Source organism: Polypterus senegalus, chromosome 4 (assembly GCF_016835505.1).
Source record: "Polypterus senegalus isolate Bchr_013 chromosome 4, ASM1683550v1, whole genome shotgun sequence".
Classification (NCBI taxonomy): domain Eukaryota; kingdom Metazoa; phylum Chordata; class Cladistia; order Polypteriformes; family Polypteridae; genus Polypterus; species Polypterus senegalus.
The window spans coordinates 62619786-62644648 of NC_053157.1; the positions used below are offsets into that span (position 1 = coordinate 62619786).

The 24863-nt window shown below is 39.1% G+C and overlaps 1 protein-coding gene across 1 annotated transcript in view; it reads right to left on the minus strand.

Annotated features, from left to right (window-relative positions):
* Window positions 1–16407: 16407 nt before the first annotated feature.
* Window positions 16408–24863, minus strand: part of fxn (frataxin) — a 25216-nt gene continuing 16760 nt past the window's right edge. The window contains exons 4-5 of the mRNA XM_039750763.1: window positions 17957–18054; window positions 16408–16777 (exon numbers count right to left, since the gene is read on the minus strand). Coding sequence (XP_039606697.1) covers window positions 16624–16777; window positions 17957–18054 — 252 coding nt within the window. The 3' untranslated portion in view covers window positions 16408–16623. The remainder of the gene's footprint in view (window positions 16778–17956; window positions 18055–24863) is intronic.

Here is a 24863-nt window from a genome sequence, read left to right on the forward strand (position 1 = left end):
TTTTTTTAGTTTGCACAAATTTAGTCACTCCTTACCTTGTTCTCTTATTTATTTGTCCCCTCCAATCAACTCTAAACTGAAAGGTAATACACACCTGTTAGGCTTATTCAGAACCATAACACTTCATTTACAAACTAGATAACTATACGTCTGAATAAAGTTCAAAAGCAAGAGTGAAACCTGATAAAAGAGCTGGTAGTAATGCAAACCCGAGCAACCTGCTATACTGGTTTTATTACAGACTAGCAAAATACCCACACTTCGCAGCGGCGAAGTACTGCCTTAAAAGTTTTATTAAGAAGAAAATTAAACCTTTTTAAACTGAGGGAAAATATACCAATAATTATTTGTTAAGGATCTTATTGTGAGTTCGGCCCTCTGGTTGTAATATGACCAAGCTGTGCGCTGAACTTACTCTTCAGCATTCAACGTACAGTTGGCCATGTGAACAGTAATCTTGTTTCAAATCTCACAGCTTGGATTGCTGCTGTCATAATCGGTTTGAGTTTCATGGTTTGTTTCAATTACGACAGTATTTATAGGACTTGTGTTGAAGTGACATTCGCCATCTATCAAGTGTTGTAAGCATACAACCGGTTTCATCAATAACTTCACATCCAGCTTTTGAGAGTTTAAACATTCATAAACATAAAAGTGACCACTACTGAAATCGTCACCTGCGAGTCTAAGATGTTTAAGAGGCATTGGCGGTTGTCGAAAGGTGTAAAATATTTGGCCATTTCGATACACTTGAAAGCGACAACCGAACAATTCAGTGGCAGCCATCAACTCACATGCAGAACCATAGGTGAAGGGCTTAAGCATTTCACTCTTCTAGTGCTCCTGTGTAGTATAATTATCTCCTGTACCATCATCAGTCCACACCTTGAACCTGTCCCAGTTATTCAATACATAAGACACAATGTTCCTCCAGATATCAAGAGTGAGCCCGATATGGCTGTGCAATATGTAACAAAGAGAATGGAAAAGACAGGCGCCATCTCCGGGCATGGAAACCACTCGGTAAGTGACATTTCTTTGATCGATGGTGATCACCTCGATAGACATATTAATGGGGGTAGGTTGGAATGATAATGAAAATGGGTACCTGAACAATGTAAAGTAAGTCTAAAATATCTAAACAATAACTATAATCGTAATAAACGAACAATAAAACAGCGGAGAAGCCGTGGATTAAATAAAAAGACTGTAGTTATCAGCAGGGAGACGTGAATCCCGTGGCGAAGAAAGAAAGGGAATGTAGAGACCGGAGCGACGGACGGCCTTATATAGGCAGGCAACCAACAACATGGGAGGCGTTGGGATGGGGGACCCAACGCCGCCTCACACGGTGACCGAGCTGCAGGCTATGGATGTATATATGTACATAAGTAGGATTCAGTTAGCGTTGGGAACCCGCGTACCAAATTTCTTGAAGATGGGCCCATAAGTAACAAAGACGGTTGAAAAGTTCAATATGGCGGCCGACAGTGGCATCATACCACCGAAATAAGTATGTACATTGGTTTCAGTTAGCGCAGGGAAGCCGCCTACCAAATTTCGTGAAGATGGGGCCATAAATAAGAAACTTCAACATGGCGGACATTGTCGACAGTTATGACCGTTACGCATAGAATTTTGAAATGAAACCTGCTTAACTTTTGTAAGTAAGCTCTAAGGAATGAGCCTGCCAAATTTCAGCCTTCTACCTACACGGGAAGTTGAGAATTAGTGACATTGGAAAGTTCAATATGGTGGCCGATAGTGGCGTCATACCACCGAAATAAGTACATACATCGGTTTCAGTTAGCACAGGGAAGCCGCCTACCAAATTTCGTAAAGATGGGGCCGTAAATAAGAAACTTCAACATGGCGGATGTTGTCGATCGTTATGACCATTATGTGTAGAATTTCGAAATGAAACCTGGTTAACTTTTGTAAGTAAGCTGTAAGGAATAAGCCTGCCAAATTTCAGCCTTCTATCTACACGGGAAGTTGGAGAATTAGTGATGAGTCAGTCAGTGAGTGAGTGAGTGAGTGAGTCAGTGAGGGCTTTGCCTTTTATTAATATAGATAGCAATTTCAGGTGAATGCCAGCCATTACTATACAAAATTCTGAAGCATTATTCCCAGGCTGCTATTAAGGGAAATTGTGGAATTCGACAATACAGTAACTACAATGTTTAAGCTTACTTGCGGCAAGATACTGATTGACTGCATTACTAACAGTGAATTTTACACATACAGTACAACAGGCATGTCAAACCACGCGGCCCCCACGGCTCGCAACAGAAATCTGTGCAGCCCGCATGACAGATCCTAGTTAGCACTGAACTTGTACAAAATGATTACTATCCTTTGTGATTGAATCATTCTGCATCTTCGGCGTTACTTATTGACTTTTCTTACTTCTGCCTTCTGACCATGGCATTACGGTACCGGAAACGTCATCTGCTAATATAGCCACGAGACTTGACCAAAGTTAATGAGCCGCAGCGTCACAACTGAAGTGCTAGGCTGCAGCAGGGGCGGTCTTAGGCACGTGCAAACTGTGTACCTGCACAGAGCCGCCACACCAATATATATTGAATATAAAACAGAAATAGAAAATTAATGACATAGCTGACGGCAATGTGGCCGAAAAACATTGTGCTTCTTGTTAATTAGTACGCTGTATTTACTAATGTAGCTACAGTCGGACCAGTAAGCAATATGTAGTATTATAACATTATGCTGTAATGAGAATATCATGGGCTGCCACTTGGTTTTCAAGTTACGGACACACGCATATAGAAGCGTGTCATGAGCACGAGGCGGTGCAGTGTCCGCAACGGACGTGGCCATCCGCCGTGCATAAGATACAACATTGACATTGGCGGCGAAGGGGCCACCGATTCTTTCTCTGCCCAGGGCTGCCACAAGCTTAGAGCCACCCCTGCTAGGCTACACTACTGGCTGGTCTGCTAAGACTGGCCACTGGGCAGAACTGACCATCACGAGTTGTAATAGCCCGCATATTTTCACATTTTTTTGCTCTAGTTTTATTTAATTTTGTGCTAGTATTGTAACGAACAATTAGTGCAGACTACAGCTGAAGATCTGAAGTGGATGCGAGAAGTTGGTGAGTTGTTTATTAACAAATTTTTGTGATTTTGAGTTTGTAAAATTAGTGTAGGTCAGGTGGCTTTTTGCATATCGGCTTATTTTACAATATAAACTTTGAAGTAAACTTAGTAAAGTAAAATTTGATTTTTGGAGGATTTGTTTTCCAACTTGAATTACTGAGCAATGAATTCAGTGAGCGTTTTCATGATTTCAGTTCACATGAGAAGGACTTTGCGCTGTTCTCTTACATTGTTGAGAAAGCGCCTGAGAATATCAAAATGGAATTGATTGAACTGCAGTCAGATTCTATTTTGAAGGCAAAAATACAACTAAGTTGGTGTGCCAGGCTTGTATGCTTACCTGCCACCCTCGCATGTGCAGATCCGTGAGTTGGCATCAAGAGTACTGTCTATGTTTGGAAGCACTTACCTTTGTGAGCAATTGTTTTCGTTAATGAAAGCTACCAAAACCCCACATCGCTCAAGACTTACTGTCAAGCATCTTTCATCCCTCATAAAAGTTGCAGCTGCACAAGATTTCAAGCCTGATATTGACGAACTGGTTACTAACGAGAGATGCCAAGTGTCGGGACGAAAGAAATAGATCTCAGACTGTAAGACTCCTATATAAGCAATGAATATAATATAATAATATAAGGACCTAGCTAAGAGGCTAAGACTCTAATTCTAGAATGTTGTACAGAGAGTGTATGGAAATAAATTGCTTTTCTTTAAACTTTAAGTGTTACATTTTTTAAAGGTTTCAGTATTGGAAAGAAAGCCACAGTAACTTTGTATAATAGTATTTGTTACAGTGCAGCCCGCTGACACACGCATGGCAGTCGAAGCGGCCCACCAATGGTATTGAGTTTGACATGCCTGCAGTACAATACCTTCAGTTCTGTATTCGGAGATAATGCACATAATGTCACACTGTGCTCGTTTTCAACAGGGAAACAGTACTAGAATGCAGAATTAGCCACCACAGTGAGGCGATAGAGCCTAATGACACTATAAAGAACTCCTTTATCATTCCACACAATGGCAGTGAACAACTTTCGTTCAGACTACCCCAACATTTTTAATCTGCAAAAACTGAGGCTTTTGAAAATGTTCTTTAGAGCAACATACTCCTGAAAACAGCAACTCAGCACTCTAATGTGGATGGATAAAAAGATAGACTTTTAAAAACCCAAAATCTAATCGTACTCAGACTTATTTTTGCTGATTACATAGCCTTTCCCTGATTGGATCTTCCTCATTACAACGTCTGATTCCCCAGTTGGCCAGCCTTCAACCTCTGAGCTATGTTTCTAAAAAGAACAGTTTCCTGGAGAATGTCCACCCTCTGTAGGCACATTTTCTCATACAGATGACTGTTGAATGACTGAACACTTAAAATATCCAGATGATGCCATTACAAGCAAAATGGGAAGCATCACTGGATTGTCTGTGCATTTCTGAATTCCCTGTGCCGAGCAACAGCAAGTGCAGATAAAGCACGGGTTTAACAAGATCACCACTGTACCCAGCGTCATCAGACTACATGAGTGTAAGCATCAAGGCTGCGGCCAGTGCTGTTTTTGAAATTAAAAATAAGGGAAAATGACATTCTTTTAATGTGCAGCCCATTTATAATGCAGACTGGTTATTATTATACGTTGTGGCCTTGTGAGACGTACGGCAGCTGAATTCTGTAAATCAGCTCTGATGGATGAATCATGCATCTGTGAGAGACGGATTACTTATTGAAAAGAATTATTGCTTGTTTATGCAGTTGCATCTATTAAAGATACTGAAAACGAACTGATTTTTCATTTTTACACCTCACCTAAACTAACCTCTAATTCTGCAACTGACAAGATATTTTTCTTTCTTCGGTTAAGACATTTTTGCAGACCTTGCATCCACATTAATCACCATGTCCTTAAACTGCAGTAAACTGGATGCTGATGGGCATGGATTTATGCTAATAAATGTGTAATGTGCTGGCCCTCTGTGATTGATTGGGATTCATTAAACCGGTAGCTACAATCCAATCTGGGACCTGTGTTCTTGAATCTGGCAACAGGATTTAGTAGGACCATCTATTACACAGAAATCTATATATAAGTCTACATGCTTCTGATTGGCTTGCTGACTGATTGACAAAAATTTCTTGACTATTTGCAAGCAACGTAAGGAAAAATAGTCTTCATTAATAGGGCAATCTCAAGCCCCTGAGGCCTAGAAAATTCCAACTTTATCGAAAAATGAATTATGAAAAAAATCAGAAAAGAAATTCTGATGAGCTTTGTCATTTTATAGTCAAGAAGGGTGATCTTAGTGTTGGTCTTACAAGGAGTTGCAGAAGAGCAGAGCACATCCAACTACAAGTCAGTGGCATCATGTATCATTTTATTATCTTGATATTTATAATATGTATACACAAATACATTCAGAAGAATGACTCCTCAATTATCTCACTGACCGAGTGTGTTTATACGCACTTTCTTAGCACGGTTGTTCACAGAAATCTGCTTTCTAAAATACACCTTAATAAATGGATCAGTGTCAGTGTGTCTGTGCGTCCATCCAGTTGCAATCTTTCCAACAGGTGATGCATCACAAGATTCTGCAGTAATAAAATAATAATTCTTTACATTTCTATAGCGCTTTTCTCACAACTCAAAGTGCTTTACATCGTGAGTGGGGGAGCCACTTCTGTCACTACTGCATTGATTATTCCTTCCATCTTAGACGACTATATATTTCATTTGGAGAAATCAGATAGATTTCTTGGTGACTAAGCCGGTTATTAGGCGATGTAAACTCTTAACCATGTTAAAGTGAAGGATTTTGTAGTTTGTGCTGGGTCCTTACATTCTGTTTGCCTACACATATGATAGTTTCACTCACGCTTTCAGCAGCCACAGGTAGAAGCATCCAGTAGATACATTTCCAAAGGATTGCTTTATGCCTTCCCCTTGTTGAAATAATCTCTCTTCATATTTCAGAAATTGCTACATTTATGTTGATGAGCTGAACATACTGTGTTAAGCTCAGCAGCACAATCTCAGGAGCAGTGACGTGTTAAAAGTAACATGTGGTTACATCATCAGATTACTTTTTAAAGTAATGAGTAGCCTAGTACAGTACTTACTGTATTGAAGTAAAAATACCTGCATTATTATCATTATTATTATTATTATTATTATCCCAGCAGCACTGGGTGTAAGGCAAGAAGCAAATGTACCGCTATGCCACACCTTACAGGGCTCAGTCACATAGTGTGCTGCATGCACTCCGGTAACAGAAACCTGTCAGTAAGTGTCAGTTTAGTTTTAATCCAGCTGTGAGCGGGTGATACAGTGAGACAGATAGATAGATACTTCATTAATCCCAAGGGGAAATTCATATAATCCAGCAGCATCATACTGATACAAAAAAAAAAATTAAATTAAAGAGTAATAAAAATGCATGATAAAAACAGCCCAGTGTTCATACCGCGGGGGCTCAGGTTGAGGATATAAAAGAGGGTTGAATGTTATTTACTTCACAGCACACAAAGGACTAAACGAATTTATAAAACGCAAGAAATTCATCACCGGCTTCACGCTTGTTTTTAGATTCATGGCAGCCGATTAGGACATTTCATTATTTTTTGCGCAGATTAATGATGTCAAAGCATTTTGCCAAAGCAGAACTCCAGAAATGCACTTGTACATGGAAATGTAAGTTTTTTAGAAGCTAGAATTCTACATTAACCAGGTTACTCACCTTATCCCGGTTTTGCCTGTAAACTAGTAGCAAATTCTTGGCAATCTGCTGACAACTTAAGGATAAATGGATTGAACTAATGGATCGATCTCATGACCCACAAAGGTCCAGCCTAACCAAAAAGTTAAAGTAACTGAGAAGTGATGGTTTTACATTTAATAGTCTACAACAGTTACAATCTGGCTGGCGCAGATAATAAATAACCTGTCCACATGCAAGTCAGCAGCACTGGAAATCAAGTCTGGCCTGCATCGTTATTTTTATTTTATATTTCACGTGCCAAAAATATTTCCAAAAGAATAATTATAATATAAATAATTATCAACACAATGTTATCCAGAGTCAGAAATTGTTTACTACTATAAAATTAACTTTTATCATTGAAAAAATATTGTCTCACTCATGTTGTTCTAAAAAATGTAAGATCTTCACAGCAGTCAGTCTTTAGTTCTGTTCATTTCTTATGCATTACAATGTGCATTTATTTTATTGTATTGTCTGGAAGCATACTAACATCTTTTGATTTCCTTTGAATGTTCTCTGCTGTCCTCTGTATTCTGTAACTTAAACTGATTACATTACAAGTGTCCCTTAACAAATCAGGACGGTCACCACCTCTGTCTCTTCTGCATTGTTCTTCCTTAGTTCATGTCTGACTTACTTCTGCACAATTACATTATTCAGAAGAGTTTAAAATATTCACTCCATAAATACATAACTAGTCTTTTATAGATTTCTCTAGTATAGCTGATAGCTGTATTATACATTCGACAAGAAAAATGAAATGGCTTGCAGAATGCCTGACTTCATTATGTACAGTACTCATAAACTCAGAAGCAGGACTCTTTACCTTTGCCATGTGCAGTGGTGATCTGTAGCCTTCCTCAGGTCAGTCTGGGCTGGAGGCTCTTTCTCGTGTTCTCTGCAACTTCAAAGGGAAAAGCAGGAGCCAATCTGGACCCACCGTTGTTCTCCCAGGTTGGCTTCAGTTATCGCACAGTCTGAGTCTGAGCATGGAAGAATGGATCTTCGAGCTTAAAAGAAGTTCAGAGGGATTTTGGTCAGCGTCCATCTATAGTCTCATTAAGACAGGAAGCTTTCAGTCACTGGTGGGAGACAGAAGGGGGGCCTACACTTAGTTTTGAAATGAAGGCACAGTTTGTGGTTTGCAAGTTTCAGAGGAGTGTCCTTCTAGGCTCCTCTTGGTTCAATAAAGGGTTGAGAAAAATAAAGAAATAAAGACAATAAGACTGACATTACACTGCAGAACACCAATAAAGACACATGCAGCTCACGTGCACAGCACAAGTGACAGTAAAATCTCCAAGCCATCAATTTAAAAACACCCCCACTATAATATGTACTTATTCTCCTTCAGAATTGCACAAACAATCCTTTGCCACTGTCCATAAATAGCGTTGTCTCATTCAACAGTTAATTATATGGGAAGGATACATTCTTGTGAAAAAGTCGCCACTCCGTGTAATTGGCAGTTAAATCACTTCACAGTTTAAACCTCTCCTGCCTATTATATATATTATGTGTGTGGTGAAGCAGCACCGTTTTAACTCGAAGGATGAAATGATTACTGGTAATGAAGTCAATGTTGCTCATAACAGGTACGGTATGTCAGACCTGAAACATCTGAATTTTGATTCCTATTCTAAGACTCTCTGATCAAGATTGTAAAGCAGTTTTCATGCTTTTCAGACAGCTGCCCGGTTATTTTTTTGTGCTTTCTTCCTTTAAGTGATCAATGCTATGTAATCATTCTTTTTCTTTTGTACATTTATTTTCTGTTTCAATGTTTAAACAGTCCATTCAAAATCTACCTGTCCAGGAAAGCAGGATGATGTTCTCTCATGAAGAGGTCAAATCATCCTAAGACCTCCACATTTTCTACTGCACACCTGAATCTCTAAAAAGTATCTATCTATCTATCTATCTATCTATCTATATATTGTCAGGGATGCCAGGGGCTATGACCCGGCCGGGACGTCATGAGGGACCGGATGTGGGTCTGTGCCCACCCTGGATCACGTTGGGGTCGCCTTCCTGGTTGTTTTGAGGGCCACAGGTACAGGGCATGGAAGCTCCACCCTGTAGGGGCCCGTGGTCACCGCCAGGAGGCGCCCCAATGCCTTGGGGACCTGTTACCCCAGCACTTCCGCCACACCAGGAAGTGCTGGGGGGAAGAATTAGGACGGCGCCCGGAGAACTGCCAGGAGGACAGCTGGCACTTCCGCCACGCTGGGGCGTGGCCAGAAGAGGAACGCCGGGAGCACCTGAGGCTCATCCGGGGACTCTATAAAAGGGGCCGTCTCCCATCATTCAAGGCTGGAGTCGGGAGGCGGAAGGACAAAGCTCAGGAGAGCTGTGGAGGCGGCCCGAAGAAAAGGCATTGTGGCCAGGACTGTGTGTGATTGGGGTAATTGTGCATGTGACTGGGGTCTGAGTGACCAATGGACTGGGTTCTTTGTGACCAGTATTTGTAAATATAGTGTAAATAAACGTGTGGTGGTGTTTTAACAACATGTCCGCCTGTCTGTGTCTGGGTCGGCTCCACAATATCTTCATAGACTTTGCTGAACTTCATTGCCAAAACTTTCAGATTGTACCAGAGATGAGCAACAGTTAAGGGTCTGGTCACAGTCTGGCTACTTTTGAAGGATGGGTAGGCTGGAACGTTACTGAGGAGGTCTGTCCATTTGTTCATATTTCACCTGTTCTGGGACCCTACAGCCAAAGATTTACAAAATGTGCGCCTGTATTTGTTTCATTTTCACAAATATTTTTCATATCAGCAAAAAATAACATTCTTAAGGTTACTAAATCAAACTCAGCCACCAGTACAACGAACCATACAAGCAGGTCGTTGTCACACGGAAGGAAAATTACAGTACTGTCAGGAGAGCCAACCGAGACACAGGGAGAACATGCAAACTCCATAATGATCAGTCAAGGATTTGAAAATGAGTGTTTGGACAACACAAGGCCAGCAAACGATTAAAAACATGATTTTCTACATACACCCTGTGCTGTTTTGAAACAAGAGCATCATACTGCTGGCTTCATTTCCATGAAGTTTAAGGAGCACATGTAGGCTTCCTTGGTGGCTTTCTTAAAGTTAGCACAGTCCTCCTCCTCCTCCTCATAGGTGGGCCTAATCAAGACGTCACTCTCGTGCTCTGTGCATTTGTGATATTCATCTGCTTCCTTATTTTAGATTTCTAGGACTAACATTACATGAGTGAAGAGTATTAGATTATTCCTGCTTCTTTGCAGGGAAAGTCTTGACGTGGAAATGCAAACGCAATTTAAAAAAAGGGCATTTTTCATTTTAATGCTGACAATAATGAGCTCTCACCTTTGAGCCCCATCACTGAACTGAGAAGTTAAGGTCGCACATGTGCAACACACACCACACACACACACACACACACACACACACACACACACACACACACACACAGGTATAGTGCAGGGATCTCAAACTCCAGGCCTGGAAGGCCGCAGTGGCTGCAGGTTTTCATTTTAACCCTTTTCTTAATTAGTGACCCGTTTTTTGCTGCTAATTTTGAATTATTTTTAATTGACTTGCTCTTGAAGCCTCAGCCACAATTATTATTTCTTTTTCCTTAATTAGCAGCCAAGCAATAATGAGATACAAAAGGAACCAAAAGACGACCAGTCAATCACACCATATCTGAAAATAAAAAGGGAGAAGGTCTCAGGAATGTTGATCTGCTCAGGACCCCAAAACATTTTAACACTGCTCTTAGAAAAGTAAAGAAAAAAATCAATGATTTTGAAAATGTCTGCTATTACACAACAAGAGCAGCAACAAGCTATGAAATTTAAGAACGGGTTTAATTAACAACAAGAATCGGCCTGACTTAGTTGGTCTTCTGTTGGCTCACTCACTTTACATTTCATTTCTGTTTAAGGAAATAAATGAAGCAATTCAGAGGAATGCTGAAGAAATTCAGGGGAACAAATCTTAAAAATCAAGTCCACTAAAATTAATCCAGAATAAGTTAATTAGCAGCAAAAACAGGTCGCTAACTGAGAAATGGGTTAGAATGAAAATCTGCAGCCCTTCAGGACCAGAGTTTGAGATCCCTGGTATAGATGAAAATACAGGGCCAATAAAGCTGTTCCCATACCCCTGTACCCAACACAAAGACAATCTCACATACACCTGGAAGGAATGTTTTGGCATAACAAATTACATTGAGCATATGATGGATGGATTAGAACAGATCTCTATTGTCAGTCCAACCTGCAATCCTAAGTCACCATTTTTAAAGGTCACTGGAGTACCTGAGGCATGAGCAGGTGTTCAGGGAAAGACTCTCCCAGACAACATGAACTCAACACACACACATCTATACATATAAAGGAGAGTTGGGATCCGAGAGACTGTGTTTGTGTGTAGATGGAGAGTTAAGGCAGGTGGGGGAGTCACGTGATCATCTCCCCTCCCATTCACTTCATTTCGCTCCGAGTTGAGCTCCGCAGCTGACGCGGTCTTGCCGTTCTTTTTCCTTAGTGTTTAGTCCTCTCTCCTTTACTGATTTACTGTTTACTAGACGCAGTACTTAGTGAATAGTATTTTTTTCTTTAGCGTTTCTACTTAGTATTTCTTAGTGTTTAGTAGACGCGGTGTGCCCAGTGGTGTTGCGGTTTACTGTTACTTTCTACTTCGTTTTTGTACTTTAGTGTTTAGTAGACTTTTACTTTATCTCATTTACTGTTGTTCCCGGCAGTGTTGCCATTTTTCCCATTTCTATTTTTTATGTAGCATGTTCACGAATTAGTCATAGAGAAAATTTATATATTTTGGCTCCAGGAGGACAAACCAAAAATGTTGTATATAAAGAAGCTCTATAAGTCGCATGTAGATACATAATTATTCCAACTACAGCGACTGCAGTGAAGCGCACAAGGTCTGCTAGTCTTATACAGTATAAACGTCTACGTGTGGAAGTGTGTGTGTCTGTTCGGCCTGGAAGTGAGAGGTGGAGTCGGGGTAAGGACTTCACCTCCGAGGAAACAGAAAACTCGCTTAGCTGCTAATAACACAAGCGGGGCCAGCAAATCAGCAAAAGAAAACCTCAGAAGAAAGACAAAGTTGCAGAGCCGCTAACATCCGAAAAACGGTATCCCTTTTACTTTTCCTCCTACCGCTAATGCACAAGCAAACGATTCCTCCTAGGAGAGAGATGCCCAGAGTAGTTCTTTTCAATTACCTGACAGCTCTACATTTCAGTTTTTTTTCTGACGATTTCAATAGTTTATAAATTGTTGCTTATCTAACCACAAAATACAAAAAGAAATGACAATAAATGGGATCACAGATTTGGGAACACTTGCTTATTAAGACCTCCACCTCCTGTGGCCCTTTGGATATGGTTGACCAATGTTTAGCATATATGACATGACAAGTGGGGCATACAGAGGCTGGGCAGTATTCCTCTCACCAGCAAGCTGAAAGGAAAGAGTCATTGTGTGTGAAAAAAACAGGTAAACTATGAGAGGAACAGCCATGGGGTCCAGCAGTAGGAACAGAGATACAGCAATAAAAAGGTGTTATTTTTCTGCCCAGAAACCCACACAGACTTTAATTTTGGAAACCAATAGTTAAGAATTCAATGGCCGAACAAAGAATATAACAACAAAGCACTACATGATGTGCTCAGAGATATGGTCTTCAAAAAGAGACGTGCAGACTTTTAACTGAAAAAATCAGTTTTGTTAATTTGCTCCTATCAACCATAATTAACAAAACACAGGATAATTTGTCATTTTGTGGTGGTATGAAGTACAAATGTCAGAGATGGGTAAAGGACTGGGAAAGCTGCTAATGAAATGTAGGGCAGCTATGGAGTTAATTACAGCACCTTGCTCTTACCATTTTTAAATCAGGAATTCATGCATTCCTTTTCATTATCTAGGGGCCTATCATTGTGGGACACAGTGAAATGTGTGTTGTAAAGGCCAGCCCCGACACAGACAGGCGTAGGACACGACTTCAATGCACACAAGGTTTTTATTTATTTATTTTCCTTTGTGGGAAACATCTCCCACAAGCAGAGCAACAGAGTCCCAAACACAATAAGCAAACACAACTCTTTACCTTTTTCTTCTTCTTCTTCTTTTCCTCCTCCACTCCTCCTGGCAACTTCATCTCCCTCCTCCCGACTCTGGCTTCTTTTATAAGGCACCCGGAAGTGCTCCAGGTGCTTGATGACCTATTTCCAGCAGCACTTCCAGGTGTGGTGGAAGAGCTGCTTTGTTAGGCTCAGCAGCAGCTACATCACCCCCTGGCGGTACCACTGGATCCCAACAGGGCTGCACCAAACTCCAACTCCCATGAAGCCCTGTGTGAGTTCTAGGCTCCGCTGCAACCCAGACGGGCTGCCATCTAGTTCTCCGGGGAAGGTAACGCTCTGAATAGGCTGGCTCCCCCAGTTCTCCCAGCGTGGATGTGTCCCTGCCAGGCAAGGGCCCCGGCCATCCACCACAGTGTCTAGCGGTCATCATCAGGCAGTTGTCTTTGTAAAGGTGCTTCCTACAAACTCAACTTCCACTACACCTTCTCACAGCAAAATGTTTAAGACAAACCCTCCCAGTGATTACTTATTTGATCAGACAACATCTGCAGGTTTGAGAAGTTCCCTTTGAAAGCAAAATGTAATTTTGGCAAGCTAGAATGCGGTCGTCTCAGTTGCATCATTGGCTTCCTCTGGTGTGCGACTGAGACATTGTGTCAACGGAGGCATATAAGAAAGAGCCGGAATGTGAAAGGAAAAGTGGTCAATTGAAAAGAAAGGGTGGGAATCACTTTATGAAAAAGAGAGTACTAAAAAGAACAAGTGAACAAGATCCGGAGAAGACAGGCAGTCAAAAGGAAAGTCTGTAGGGGAGCATGTGAACGGCGTTCGGGGGCTGATGGCCATTCCACTTGAGTGACCTGGGAGCTGGAATGGCAGAAACGCTGCTCAGTTGGAGCGACTCGAGTGAGACAGCACAGTTGCAAGGAAGTGAAAGATTGAGAGGCGTCCTGCGTGTGGTATCATGGACCACAGGGCCGCGAGATTGGCGGCGGGAGTCAGAGGCTTGATGTGGTGCCCTGCCAAGAGCCTAAGGGCTTGTTTATACTTCACGCTCAGAACGCATATGCATCATGGCTGCCACGCATTTCCAGCGTTCATGTGATGCGTCCTCTGAGCAGGTCCTCAGAAATTAGAGCGACGTGTGCGCGAGTTGCAGTACCAGCATGTGATAAAAGTTGGAATGTGACAGCAGAGTTATTGTTTACTACTTACATGTGACAGAAAGCCTCTTTGCGGATCCTACGAGATCAATGTGCGCGCTTCGACGTTTGATTAATGGTTCGATGTGGTGAAGCAAAATGCCGACATAGAAATGCATTTGTGGTGCTTGTATATATTCAAACATTGCATATTCCCAATCGTAATGATACAATGCATTTTATAAGTCTCACATACCATCTTCTGTGCCGTCTTTTTTTTCTGGTGCTTCCTCCTGACCTGACAGAAGCGGCAAACAGCAATAGATCGCCACACAGAACACGTTAATTGCATGATATTCCAACTCTCTGCACATTTAGAATCCTTAAGATTTATACTTGATATCACTTTCATGATAAAATGCATTAAAGTATGTATGTTACATTTTACAGATAAATCATTAATTTCACTTAAATAATGAATATGTTTAATAATTACACACATGGGGGTGACACGGTGGTGGAGCGTTAGTGCTGCTGTCTTGCAGGGAGTCACGTCGCTGATATTCCCTGCCTGGAGTTTGCATGTTTTCCTGCTGGGTTTCCACAGTGTGCTCCAGGGTTTCCTTCCAAAGATATGCAGATTCGGTGACACTAAAATGACGCCAGTGTATGAGAGTGCTTGTATTCACCTTGCGATGAGCTGTTGCCCCATCCAGGGATTGTTTCTACCTCGTGCCCAGTGCTTGCTGGAATGGACACATCCCTGGACAGATGGATTTAATCATTAAACATCCTTTTCAGAGATATTGCGGTAAGTTATCATTGGAATTTAATGGGTGTTCCAGAAAATTCACAACATAGTGAAGCCGATTCTATTCTCACCGTGATGATATCTCACACTGCCACCTGGTGGATTCTTCAAGATTTATGTAAAGTATACGTGCAAGTATAAACAGTAAAATGCTTGTGTAGCAGAAGTGTCCACTGGAGCATGCGTTGTATGAAGTATAAACCTGGTCTAAGAGGTCTACAAGGGGCCCAAGCCAAGGAGCAGCGTGGAAGGTTGGCTGAACTTCAGATCTGGTACCTCCTTGGCTGCAAGAACCCATTTGGGGTTAAGCCTAGGAGATGGCAGCTTTTTAAGGACTGCACCTGAGGTTTTTAAGAACAGTTTCCTGCTTTTAATTGACTATATATTTAATTGATTTTAACCTCCGTGTGGACAGTGTACTTTTTTGTTGAATTATTTTTCTGTTAAACTTTCTGCACTGCAATTATTGAACACTTTGTCTTTGTTGGCTTATTTCCAAAAAAAATCACTTGTCACCCTTATGCACCTACATCTTGCTTTGTATTGTGTCCTCATCTGCTGACTCATCCAATTACATTATTGATGGTAACATTATTTTTTGTTAAAATATTGTGCAGTAAAAACTTCCAGAAAATCAGCAGTAACACATTCAAAGGAGACCAAGCTTTTAAATTTGATACCCATTTTCTCATTTCCTTGACTGATCGAATTTCCACAAACTACTACTATAAAACTTATTGCTTTTACTGGCCAGTCAGGTGATGGCAACACAACTGATATAAAAGTAACGTTGGATATTTTGTAAATAAGTTTATCATTGGATTCTAAAAAACATAGTACTGTCACTACTACTTTTAGTGAAAGTCTGCATGAGAAGTTGTTATTTAGTCCCCAAAGAGAGCTGTCAAGAGTGTGTGTTTTGGTTTTATGAAATCTCCGCCTGTCTTCCTGCACTTCAACTGCATGTAGGAATATGCAGAAATATATTTTTATGTAGTCATGTGTCACAATAAACAATCAGCTTACCTTTTAACATCTCATTTGATCTAGTATGTTAGTGTCTGGTTTGAAATCATTCATCACCTATAACATATGATACATCAGCAGCACTATAATAAAAATATTGTAACAGAATACAGTACAAGACAGAAATCTATAAGGTGGAATCCTGTAAACTGAAGAGTATCAAAGGATAATAGTAGAAAAATTGCAGTTAACACAAATTAAACAAAATAAAAATAAATGAAACCTAAAAAAAATGGAGTTCAGTTTGGTCGTAGCATGGCATTGCAGATGTTGTACAAGACATTATCATAACCAATCTAATTTAAAATGCAAGTTTATTGCCATGACAAAACTACTAAAACAAGTTATATACATTGAGAACAACATATTTTAAATTTGCATTTAAAGAAAGTATGAATCTACTTCATATTTTAATGTTAGTTCACATTTCAAGTATTGTTCATATTCACCTTTTTTTTTTTTTTTTTTAAATTACACACTCGTGTTAAAAATGTTTTGCAGCATCAGTATAGCAGCCTCTTCAAAAGCAGAGCTACAGAAAAGCAGCCCCTGAAGGTGCCAGGAACAGGTGTGTATTAGTTGTGCAGTTGCATTCATTTCTTTTTCCCCCATTTCATTGTCTCAGTAATTTTTAACAGTCTTTTAAATTGACTTTTTTCACCAAATCAATTTTGAATTGTACATTTTGGAATGTGGCGATGGAGGTCTATTTTGGTATTGAAGACTGAAGAAAATTCATCTGTCAGCAAGGCGTATAAGCTGACACCATCATGAGAATAAACCCATATGTGTCCATTCCAGTCATATCGTTTAGGACCACTAAAAAAAAAAAAAAAGATTTTTAATACAGGAAAAGGGCACAGTACAGTATCCATCCATCCATCCCGCTATATCCTAACAACAGGGTCACGGGGGTCTGCTGGAGCCAATCCCAGCCAACACAGGGTGCAAGGCAGGAAACAAACCCCGGGCAGGGCGCGCACGCACACACACCAAGCACACACTAGGGACAATTTAGAATCACCAATCCACCTAACCTGCATGTCTTTGGACTGTGGGAGGAAACCCACACAGACACGGGGAGAACATGCAAACTCCACGCAGAGAGGACCCGGGAAGTGAACGCAGGTCCCCTAACTGCGAGGCAGCAGCACTACCCACTGCGCCACCGTGCCACCCACAGTACTATATACTTATTCCAATTCATGATCACAGGGAGTTATTCCAGCAGCATCAGGTACAAATTTGGAATCAAATCTTATTGAACTTCCAGTTCATGATAGACCTCACTCTGAAATACATACACACACTTTTTTAAAATTAAGCTACTTTACAGTTGTTAATCAGTTTAAGCTACATGTCATCGGAATGTGGAGAGCAAACTGGAGACCTCAGATAAAGTAACATAGCTAAAGGGAAAGTAAATAAAATGCTCAGAAAATGAACTGGATTGGGATTCAAATCACATCTTCCAGAACTATGAATATGCTGTGCTTAACACTGCATGACCAATGAACCAAAGTATACAATTAATAATCAGAAAATAGTCACAGCAATCACATTAAATTTTCGACTTTGCAAACTGAGTTTAAACATATTGCAAAATAATGTTACAAATTCTTTTATAAAGAATTAAATGTTACAAAATCTTTTATACTGCATTTAAACAAAGGATGATTGGAAAAATAGCATGCCATATGATCTGCATCTACACTGTTTCATTTTTTAACCATATTATTTATTACCAACATAAACTACATTAAAATGTAAGGATCCCAGCCATGAACTGGTAAATGGGAAGTTAACTTCAATGCATTTGTAAATCACAGAAAAGATTTGCCAATGAGAAAGTATAAATCCCAAATATGCATCCTCAGTTGGGAGAAATGGACAAAATCAGTTATTTTTATAGCTTTATATATTTGTCATTTTATACACACTTTAATAGACATGTGATCTGGCATAGCATATAAAAAATATAATATTTGATTAACTTACCTGACTGGTGAAGACAGCCAAATTTGCTTGTTTGGTGTCTGCTTGTTAATCACGTATGTTCCGTGGCCTCCTCCTACTTCTATTGTTAGCACACCACTCTATGGAACAGAAAATATGGGATCATGAATGTATCTCTACATTCTTCTCTCATCTGTCCAACAGAGTTCAAAGAAATTCTGTCAATATGAAATCAGTCAATATTATTAAAGTATGCTTTGTTTGTATTAATAAAATCAAATTTTACCATGACTCTCAAAAAAGCTAATAACGTTTTAAATAAATATTAGGGGCACTTGTCAGATAGCCCAACTTGTAGGAAATGCTACTTACATTTGTGTATGCCATCATAAAACAACATTGCACACACAATTTCAAAATGTAAACCAGCAGACAAGACAGCATTTAATTGGTTGGTTGGATTAAATAAAAATTAATATACTTTGTAAGGGAAGCTTGGCATTGGTTGAGCACAACTGTGAAAGGGCAATCAGATGGTGCATGGCTTAACTGTTCTTCACTCAACCTCCACTGGAAACTGGACCCGCAACTTGTATGAAGAGCACATTCTTTATCTAGTGACTAATATAAGTAGCCCTACAAAAGTATGAAGTATATAGTTCACTATGTAAAATCTGTGGCAAATACTGCACAAACACACATATACATACATAAACATACACGTGCACACATTCGCTGTTTACCTAGACATAAATACTGTACACATGACACAGTACTGTGCAAAGGTTCTGGGCACTTTGTCTTAGTTATTTTATGTCTTATGGATTTGTATTTCAAATGAAAAGTGTCTTTTATTGTTCCAAACATTCCTTTTACAAAAAAGTAAAGTAATACCTTAAGATATTTTGGGTGTCCTTAAAGAAAGAAGCTTAAAACTCATAGAGACTACTTTCCTGTTAAAATTGTAAGATCTTTGTAGGCATATAGCCCAGTGCTGATTAAGCAGATATATCAAAGAGGCGCCAATGATTGATGATATAATGTGTAGGCTGAACCAAAGTGATTAACTGAAACAGAAACAGCTCTGAAGGGGAATGCAACTGGGTAAGAAACTGTCATACTAAAAAGGGGAGGTTGAGGTACATGTGATGGTTTAACCTGCAAATCTTACACTCTGGTAAAAGTGAGCACAGCCACAAGACACTCATCCTTCTTCATCAAGGTCTCTCCCAAGCAGACATTTCATGGTAGAAAAGGGGTTTCTAGATGTATTATTCAAGCTATTCTACAGAAACACAAACAAATAAGCAAAGGGATTTTGGGCGGACACACCTTTTGAAATTGGAAGATATCCAATACCATTACCAACTTAGCACTTTTAGCAACCACTAAAACCCTGGTATACCAAATTATGACCAAAAGAAGTCTTATTAGAATTAGTCTCCATGGAAGACTTGCTCCCAAACAGATTTGGAAATAAATCCAAGCAACTTACTTACGTATGAAATAACAAAGGACTGGGATGTTGAAAAATTAGCAGCAGGTACTTTGAACTGACAAGTCTCTAACAGAAGACAGCATGACCACCACATGCTTGAGAATGGTACAAGATGAATGACTGCAGGAAACAATAAAGCATGGTAGAGTTTCCACAAACTGAGTTGCTGATTTGCACAAAATTGATGGCCCCTTCACTGATGAGAAGTACAGGCAGATTTTTATCCAGCATGCAATACCATAAAAGTGGTTGTCTGATCCGTCCCAACTTCATTCTACAGCATGAAAATGACCCCAAACACATGCCAAAAACTATACGCAGTGAAAACAAGACTTGAAAATTGCATAATGGATGGTATTGCCCCCATAATGCCCGAATCTGTGTCACTGAGCTAGGCTGGGATTACATGCAAACATAAAAGCGAGTAAGGCAGCCAAAGTCTACACGGGAACTGTGGCAAGTCCTCCAACGTCAAAGAGGCTTGGAACAACCTACCATGCAAATACCTTCAGAAACTGCATGCAAGTGAATGTACGAAAACTGCTGCTGTTTTTAAGGGAAACTGCTTAAGGTGGTTTTGTGTTTATTATTTTTTTCTGTTTAGTGAGGTTTCTAGAAGGTTTATTAATTAATAAAAACTATTCAGGACTTTTTTTTTTTTTTTTAAAGCATTTACACTTTTGTGCCTTAGTGCTATGTGCTTTTGCACAGTACTACATTTTTAGTATATATAATGTTAAATACAATAAATTACACCGTTTTTCTTTTCAAGGCAGAAAGCTAGAAAGATATTTGTTTGTACCCTTCCACAAAAAAAGAACCCACCATTGTCTCTGAAATAACTTGAAATTGACAAAAGTAATTGTAAACCACCATTGCTTATTCTGTATATAATATATTCAGACTTTGCTTTAGAGTTTTGATTCAACAGAGTACTGTATATACTCACGTTTAAGTTCTCCCGCGGATAAGTAGGGGCTTGATTTTACCATATAATTTCCAGTATTTTATAATGTCGGTCGTATAAGTTGAATGTGGAAAAACTCGCTACTGGTCCAAGAGCTTATGATATGCTAACTCCCACCTGAGAGAGTAACCACAGAGCACACTTCCTTTTTTTCTATGTATTGTGCCTATGTCACCACACAGTAATTAATACCCAAACTATTCCGAAGCAACATTTGCACTGTTTTGTGTTTTTTTGTATCTCACACCCTCATATACTTTTATTGTAAGAGCATCCCTTATCTACGATAGAGTGTTTGTTCAGAAGAAAGTTTTAAATTAAAAGTCGAAGTGGCGAAAGAAATTGTAACTGTGCTGCTGAAACAAAATTCGATGTGTTTGAGAAACTTAGTGCGAGATGAGAGGAAGCAAGAAGATGAAAGAAAAAAAAAAAATCAAGTGTCACATTTTTTAATGGCCGTTTAAAGTCAGGGTCTGATTTTATGATCGATTTTTCAGGTTTCAGGACCCAACTTATATGAGAATATATACAGTATTTCAAATAGTAACAAATGAACATGGCATGGACAAAAATGATGGAACCCTTAACCTAATACAGTATTTTGTTTTCACAACCTTTAGAGGCAATCACTACAAACAAATGATTCCTGTGGCTCTCAGTGAGACTTCTGCACCTATCAACAAGTAGTTTGGCCCAGTCTTCCTGAGTAAACTGCTCCAGCTGTGTCATGTTTGAAAGTGACCTTCTCCAGATTGCATGTTTCAGTTCTTTCTATAGATGTTTAATAGGATTGAAATCAGGACTCATAGAAGACCACCTCAGAATAGTTCCTGGGTGCCTCCTGTTCTGACACTGGGCAATATGTTTCACCCCGGAATGGTTTAATAGTCTTGAGATTTTATTGTTCTCTGCACAGACTCAAGGCACCCTATGCCTAACGCAGCAGTCTCAAAATATAACAGAGCCTCCTCCATGTCTCACAGTGGTAATGGTTTTCTTTTTTTTTTGAAAGCTTAATAAATATTTTCATCTGTGTACATCCAGCTGATGTGACTCGGCAAAAAGCTCCAGTTTTGTCTCATCTGTCCAAAGGACATTCCCCCCAGAAGCACTGTGCCTTGCCATTATATATTTTAGCAAATTCCATCCTGGTTCTTTTTTTCTTCCAACAGTGGAATCCTCCTGGGTCTTCTTCCATTATACCCTAAGTCACTCAAAAAGTAACTGGTGGTATGATGAGACTAATAGACCATGACCTTGGGATTCAGCTTGTGTCTCTTTGGAAGTCACCCTTGACTCTTTCTCTACCATTCTCACTACCCTTCTGCCAATTTTTGATTTTCCATTTGCTGCCACATACAGGGAGGTTGGCTACGGACTGTACTTTAAATGGACCTTAAATTTCTTAATAATATTTGCAACTGTTGTCACATGAACATCAAGCTGCTTGGAGATTGACTTACAACCTTTGCTTTGTAATTTTCTTTCTGATTTCCTTTAGACAACTCTCTCCTTTACTTTCTCTGGTGCATGTTCACTGTGGGACACACAATGATACCAAACAACAGAATGACTGCTTTTCTCCATTTAAACAGGCTGAATGACTGACTGCACAATTGAAGACACGTGTGATACAAATTAAAGAAAACAGCTAATGTGAAAAATCACTATACTGTAATCCAATTATGTATGATGTTTTCTAGGGATACCAACAAATGTTGTCCAGGTTATTTTGGAATATCTTTGTAGAATAAGCAATACTTCTTTTCACACTTGCTTTGCTTTACTCAATGACATATCAAAGGCATGCAGGTATTCGTAAGATAATTGCTTTTCAGTTTCTCACGTTCAGGAGGCATACAGTACTTTTTCAATGAGCTCTAAGGGTACCAATAAAGCTAAGTGCTTGTAGAGAAGAGCCAAGCAAAATGACACCTTTTATTGGCTAACTAAAAAGATTACAATAAAAAGATTGCTTGGCTCATCTCTACATTCATAATGGCTAACACGTTACAACACCCTAGTACTACAGCTAAGTGCTTGTAAAATTCTATAGAGCCGTTTACCTCCTCTGCATTTCTTTACACTCTTGAGCTGAGCAGGTGCCACACAAGAGTGTAATGCAGCCATGAAGGATGGACTCTAATGTGCAACTATACAAATCTGCACTTTACTCCTAAAGTATAGGGTGGTCCAGATCTAATTATGCAACTTTTAATACAATGCAGGAAAACAAAGCAAGACAAAAGAATTGCTGATCAACTGACAACCGTCTCCCCACCATTTTGGAATGCAGGGCAGGTGCTGCCATCTATCGGCAACAAAAAGAATTTTTTGTGAATTCTCTATGTAATAAACTTAACAAGTTATAGCGTAATGAAAATTGCATAATTAGATCTGGACCACCCAGTAGAGGCTTTGGTGAGCCTTTTTGACAATAGCTGAAATATACTGTACCCACTTTGGCGATATTGAAAAAAAATGTATAGCTGATCACCTTCACAGCATCCTCTCCAATGCAGACAGCAGAGTGGTATGCAGCCACACTTCTCATTATGCACTTTTCTTATTCCTCGAAATGTTTAAAAAGGCCATTTATCCATTCTTTCCCCCTTGAAGGAAGTCCAGGATTTGGTAGGTTACTCTTAATGAGATGATAATTTCATGATCAAACCTCCTCCTCACTTATATATTTATATACTTATATATGTGACTTATGCATGAAAATTTTGTATTTCTGCCATGAAGTTTAAATTGTTAATTTAAACAAAGAATATGTAAATGTATTTGTGTGAAATGGACTAAAAATGCAGATGGAACCCATTTAAACAGTGCACATTAATGGATATATGCATCACTGTAAGAATCTCAAGAATACAGGGTACAAGTAGTTTAAGGTTATTAATTAGGTTTTCTGACTTTTCTGAATTTAATTTCTATTCAAATTCTGACCCAATAGACTATTCTAGTTAAATGAAACTGGTATTTTTATCCTTTTTCTTATAATATTTTTTATATTTACGAATTGTCAGAGTTGTTTTAAATGAAAACAAGTTGTACTACTGCCGTGAGTATGAATTTTCCATATGGAATATTTTCACTGAATGTCCTGTCCTTCTAAAATAAATTATTATCTCAAATGGCAAAGGAGCAGGAGACTTCCCCCAATTTTCTTTGGAAACGGCAATACACATACATATGTGTAGATCCTTTTAAATAAAAATGAACTTTTAATGTATTATATCTTTACCTTATTTCAACTAAAACAGAATACATGGTGTGTATTGTAATATGTTGCCACTTTCATAGTTTAAAAAAAAAAACACAAAGAAGGCATTTTACCCAGCAAAACACAACGTGCTCGGTGAGGAATCCTGCTTAATGGTCATCATACTAGTCCAAAAATATCACTTATAATCTAGCCAATAGGGCTCTTACTGATAAATTGTTTTACTTTATTATTACTGAACATGGATATATCTGATTTTTCATTTATATCTACTGTAGATAACTATTTTAACCTAGTAGTGGAATATGTTATTTCAATGATTTAGAATAAAAAAAAAATTCAAACACACACAAAAAACAGTCCCAAAAATTAATCAAGATAGTTTGCAGATTTAAAAAGTCTACCACTAGCTTTAACCGTTAAGTTCATAGGCAAATAAAAGATATCTTGACAGGATAAAAAGATATGTTTGTTAATTTTTTCACAATTGTATTAAACAATCATTGGCCTAAAAGCGTTGGCAGTGAGTTGTATTTTTTAATCAGCATCTCTCCCAGTGGCTTACAATTGCAATTAAGAGAAGCACCAGAAGAAACATTAAACAAATCTATGATAACATTTCCACTTTAAAGCTGTAAATGTTGTTCCTTATCCATGCATGACTTGATAGGGCATACCTTTTTTATTCTTTTTAAAAGAAATTTGGCTTCCCTCTTTCAATTTACTCGTTCTCTGTGTCCTCAACAATCTTTCACCTTCAGGTTGTTAGCTTTGAAGCTGCAGAAGTTCCAATTGTACTTTTTAAACATATAAACTATAAACATTCTCATTTTACTTTCACATCCTTTATATGTGCGTTTACAAAATACTTTAGTTGAAAGGCAAGATTGCTGAAAACAGCCAGACACACACACACACACACACACACCCCTCTTTTCCTTCAGGATTATTCTACCATACTGAGTTCTCATTTGGCTCAGTAGCATCCATCAAGGAGGGCTGTTTACATGAAAACTCCATCCATGGCAGTCACGGTGAACAAAACAAATTCCTGCATAAGTCATTCCCATGTGCCAAGAATCTATGTTAAAAATTTATTATTTCCAACTACATTTTCTTGCCATATATAGTACACAACTCCAAAATGCAGAAAACATGTTTCCCTGAGACCAGAATGCCTGCTGCTTCAAAATGGACTTATTTATCAAGTTTAAAGTTTCTTTTGATACCCAACAGGCTGCAACACTAAACTATT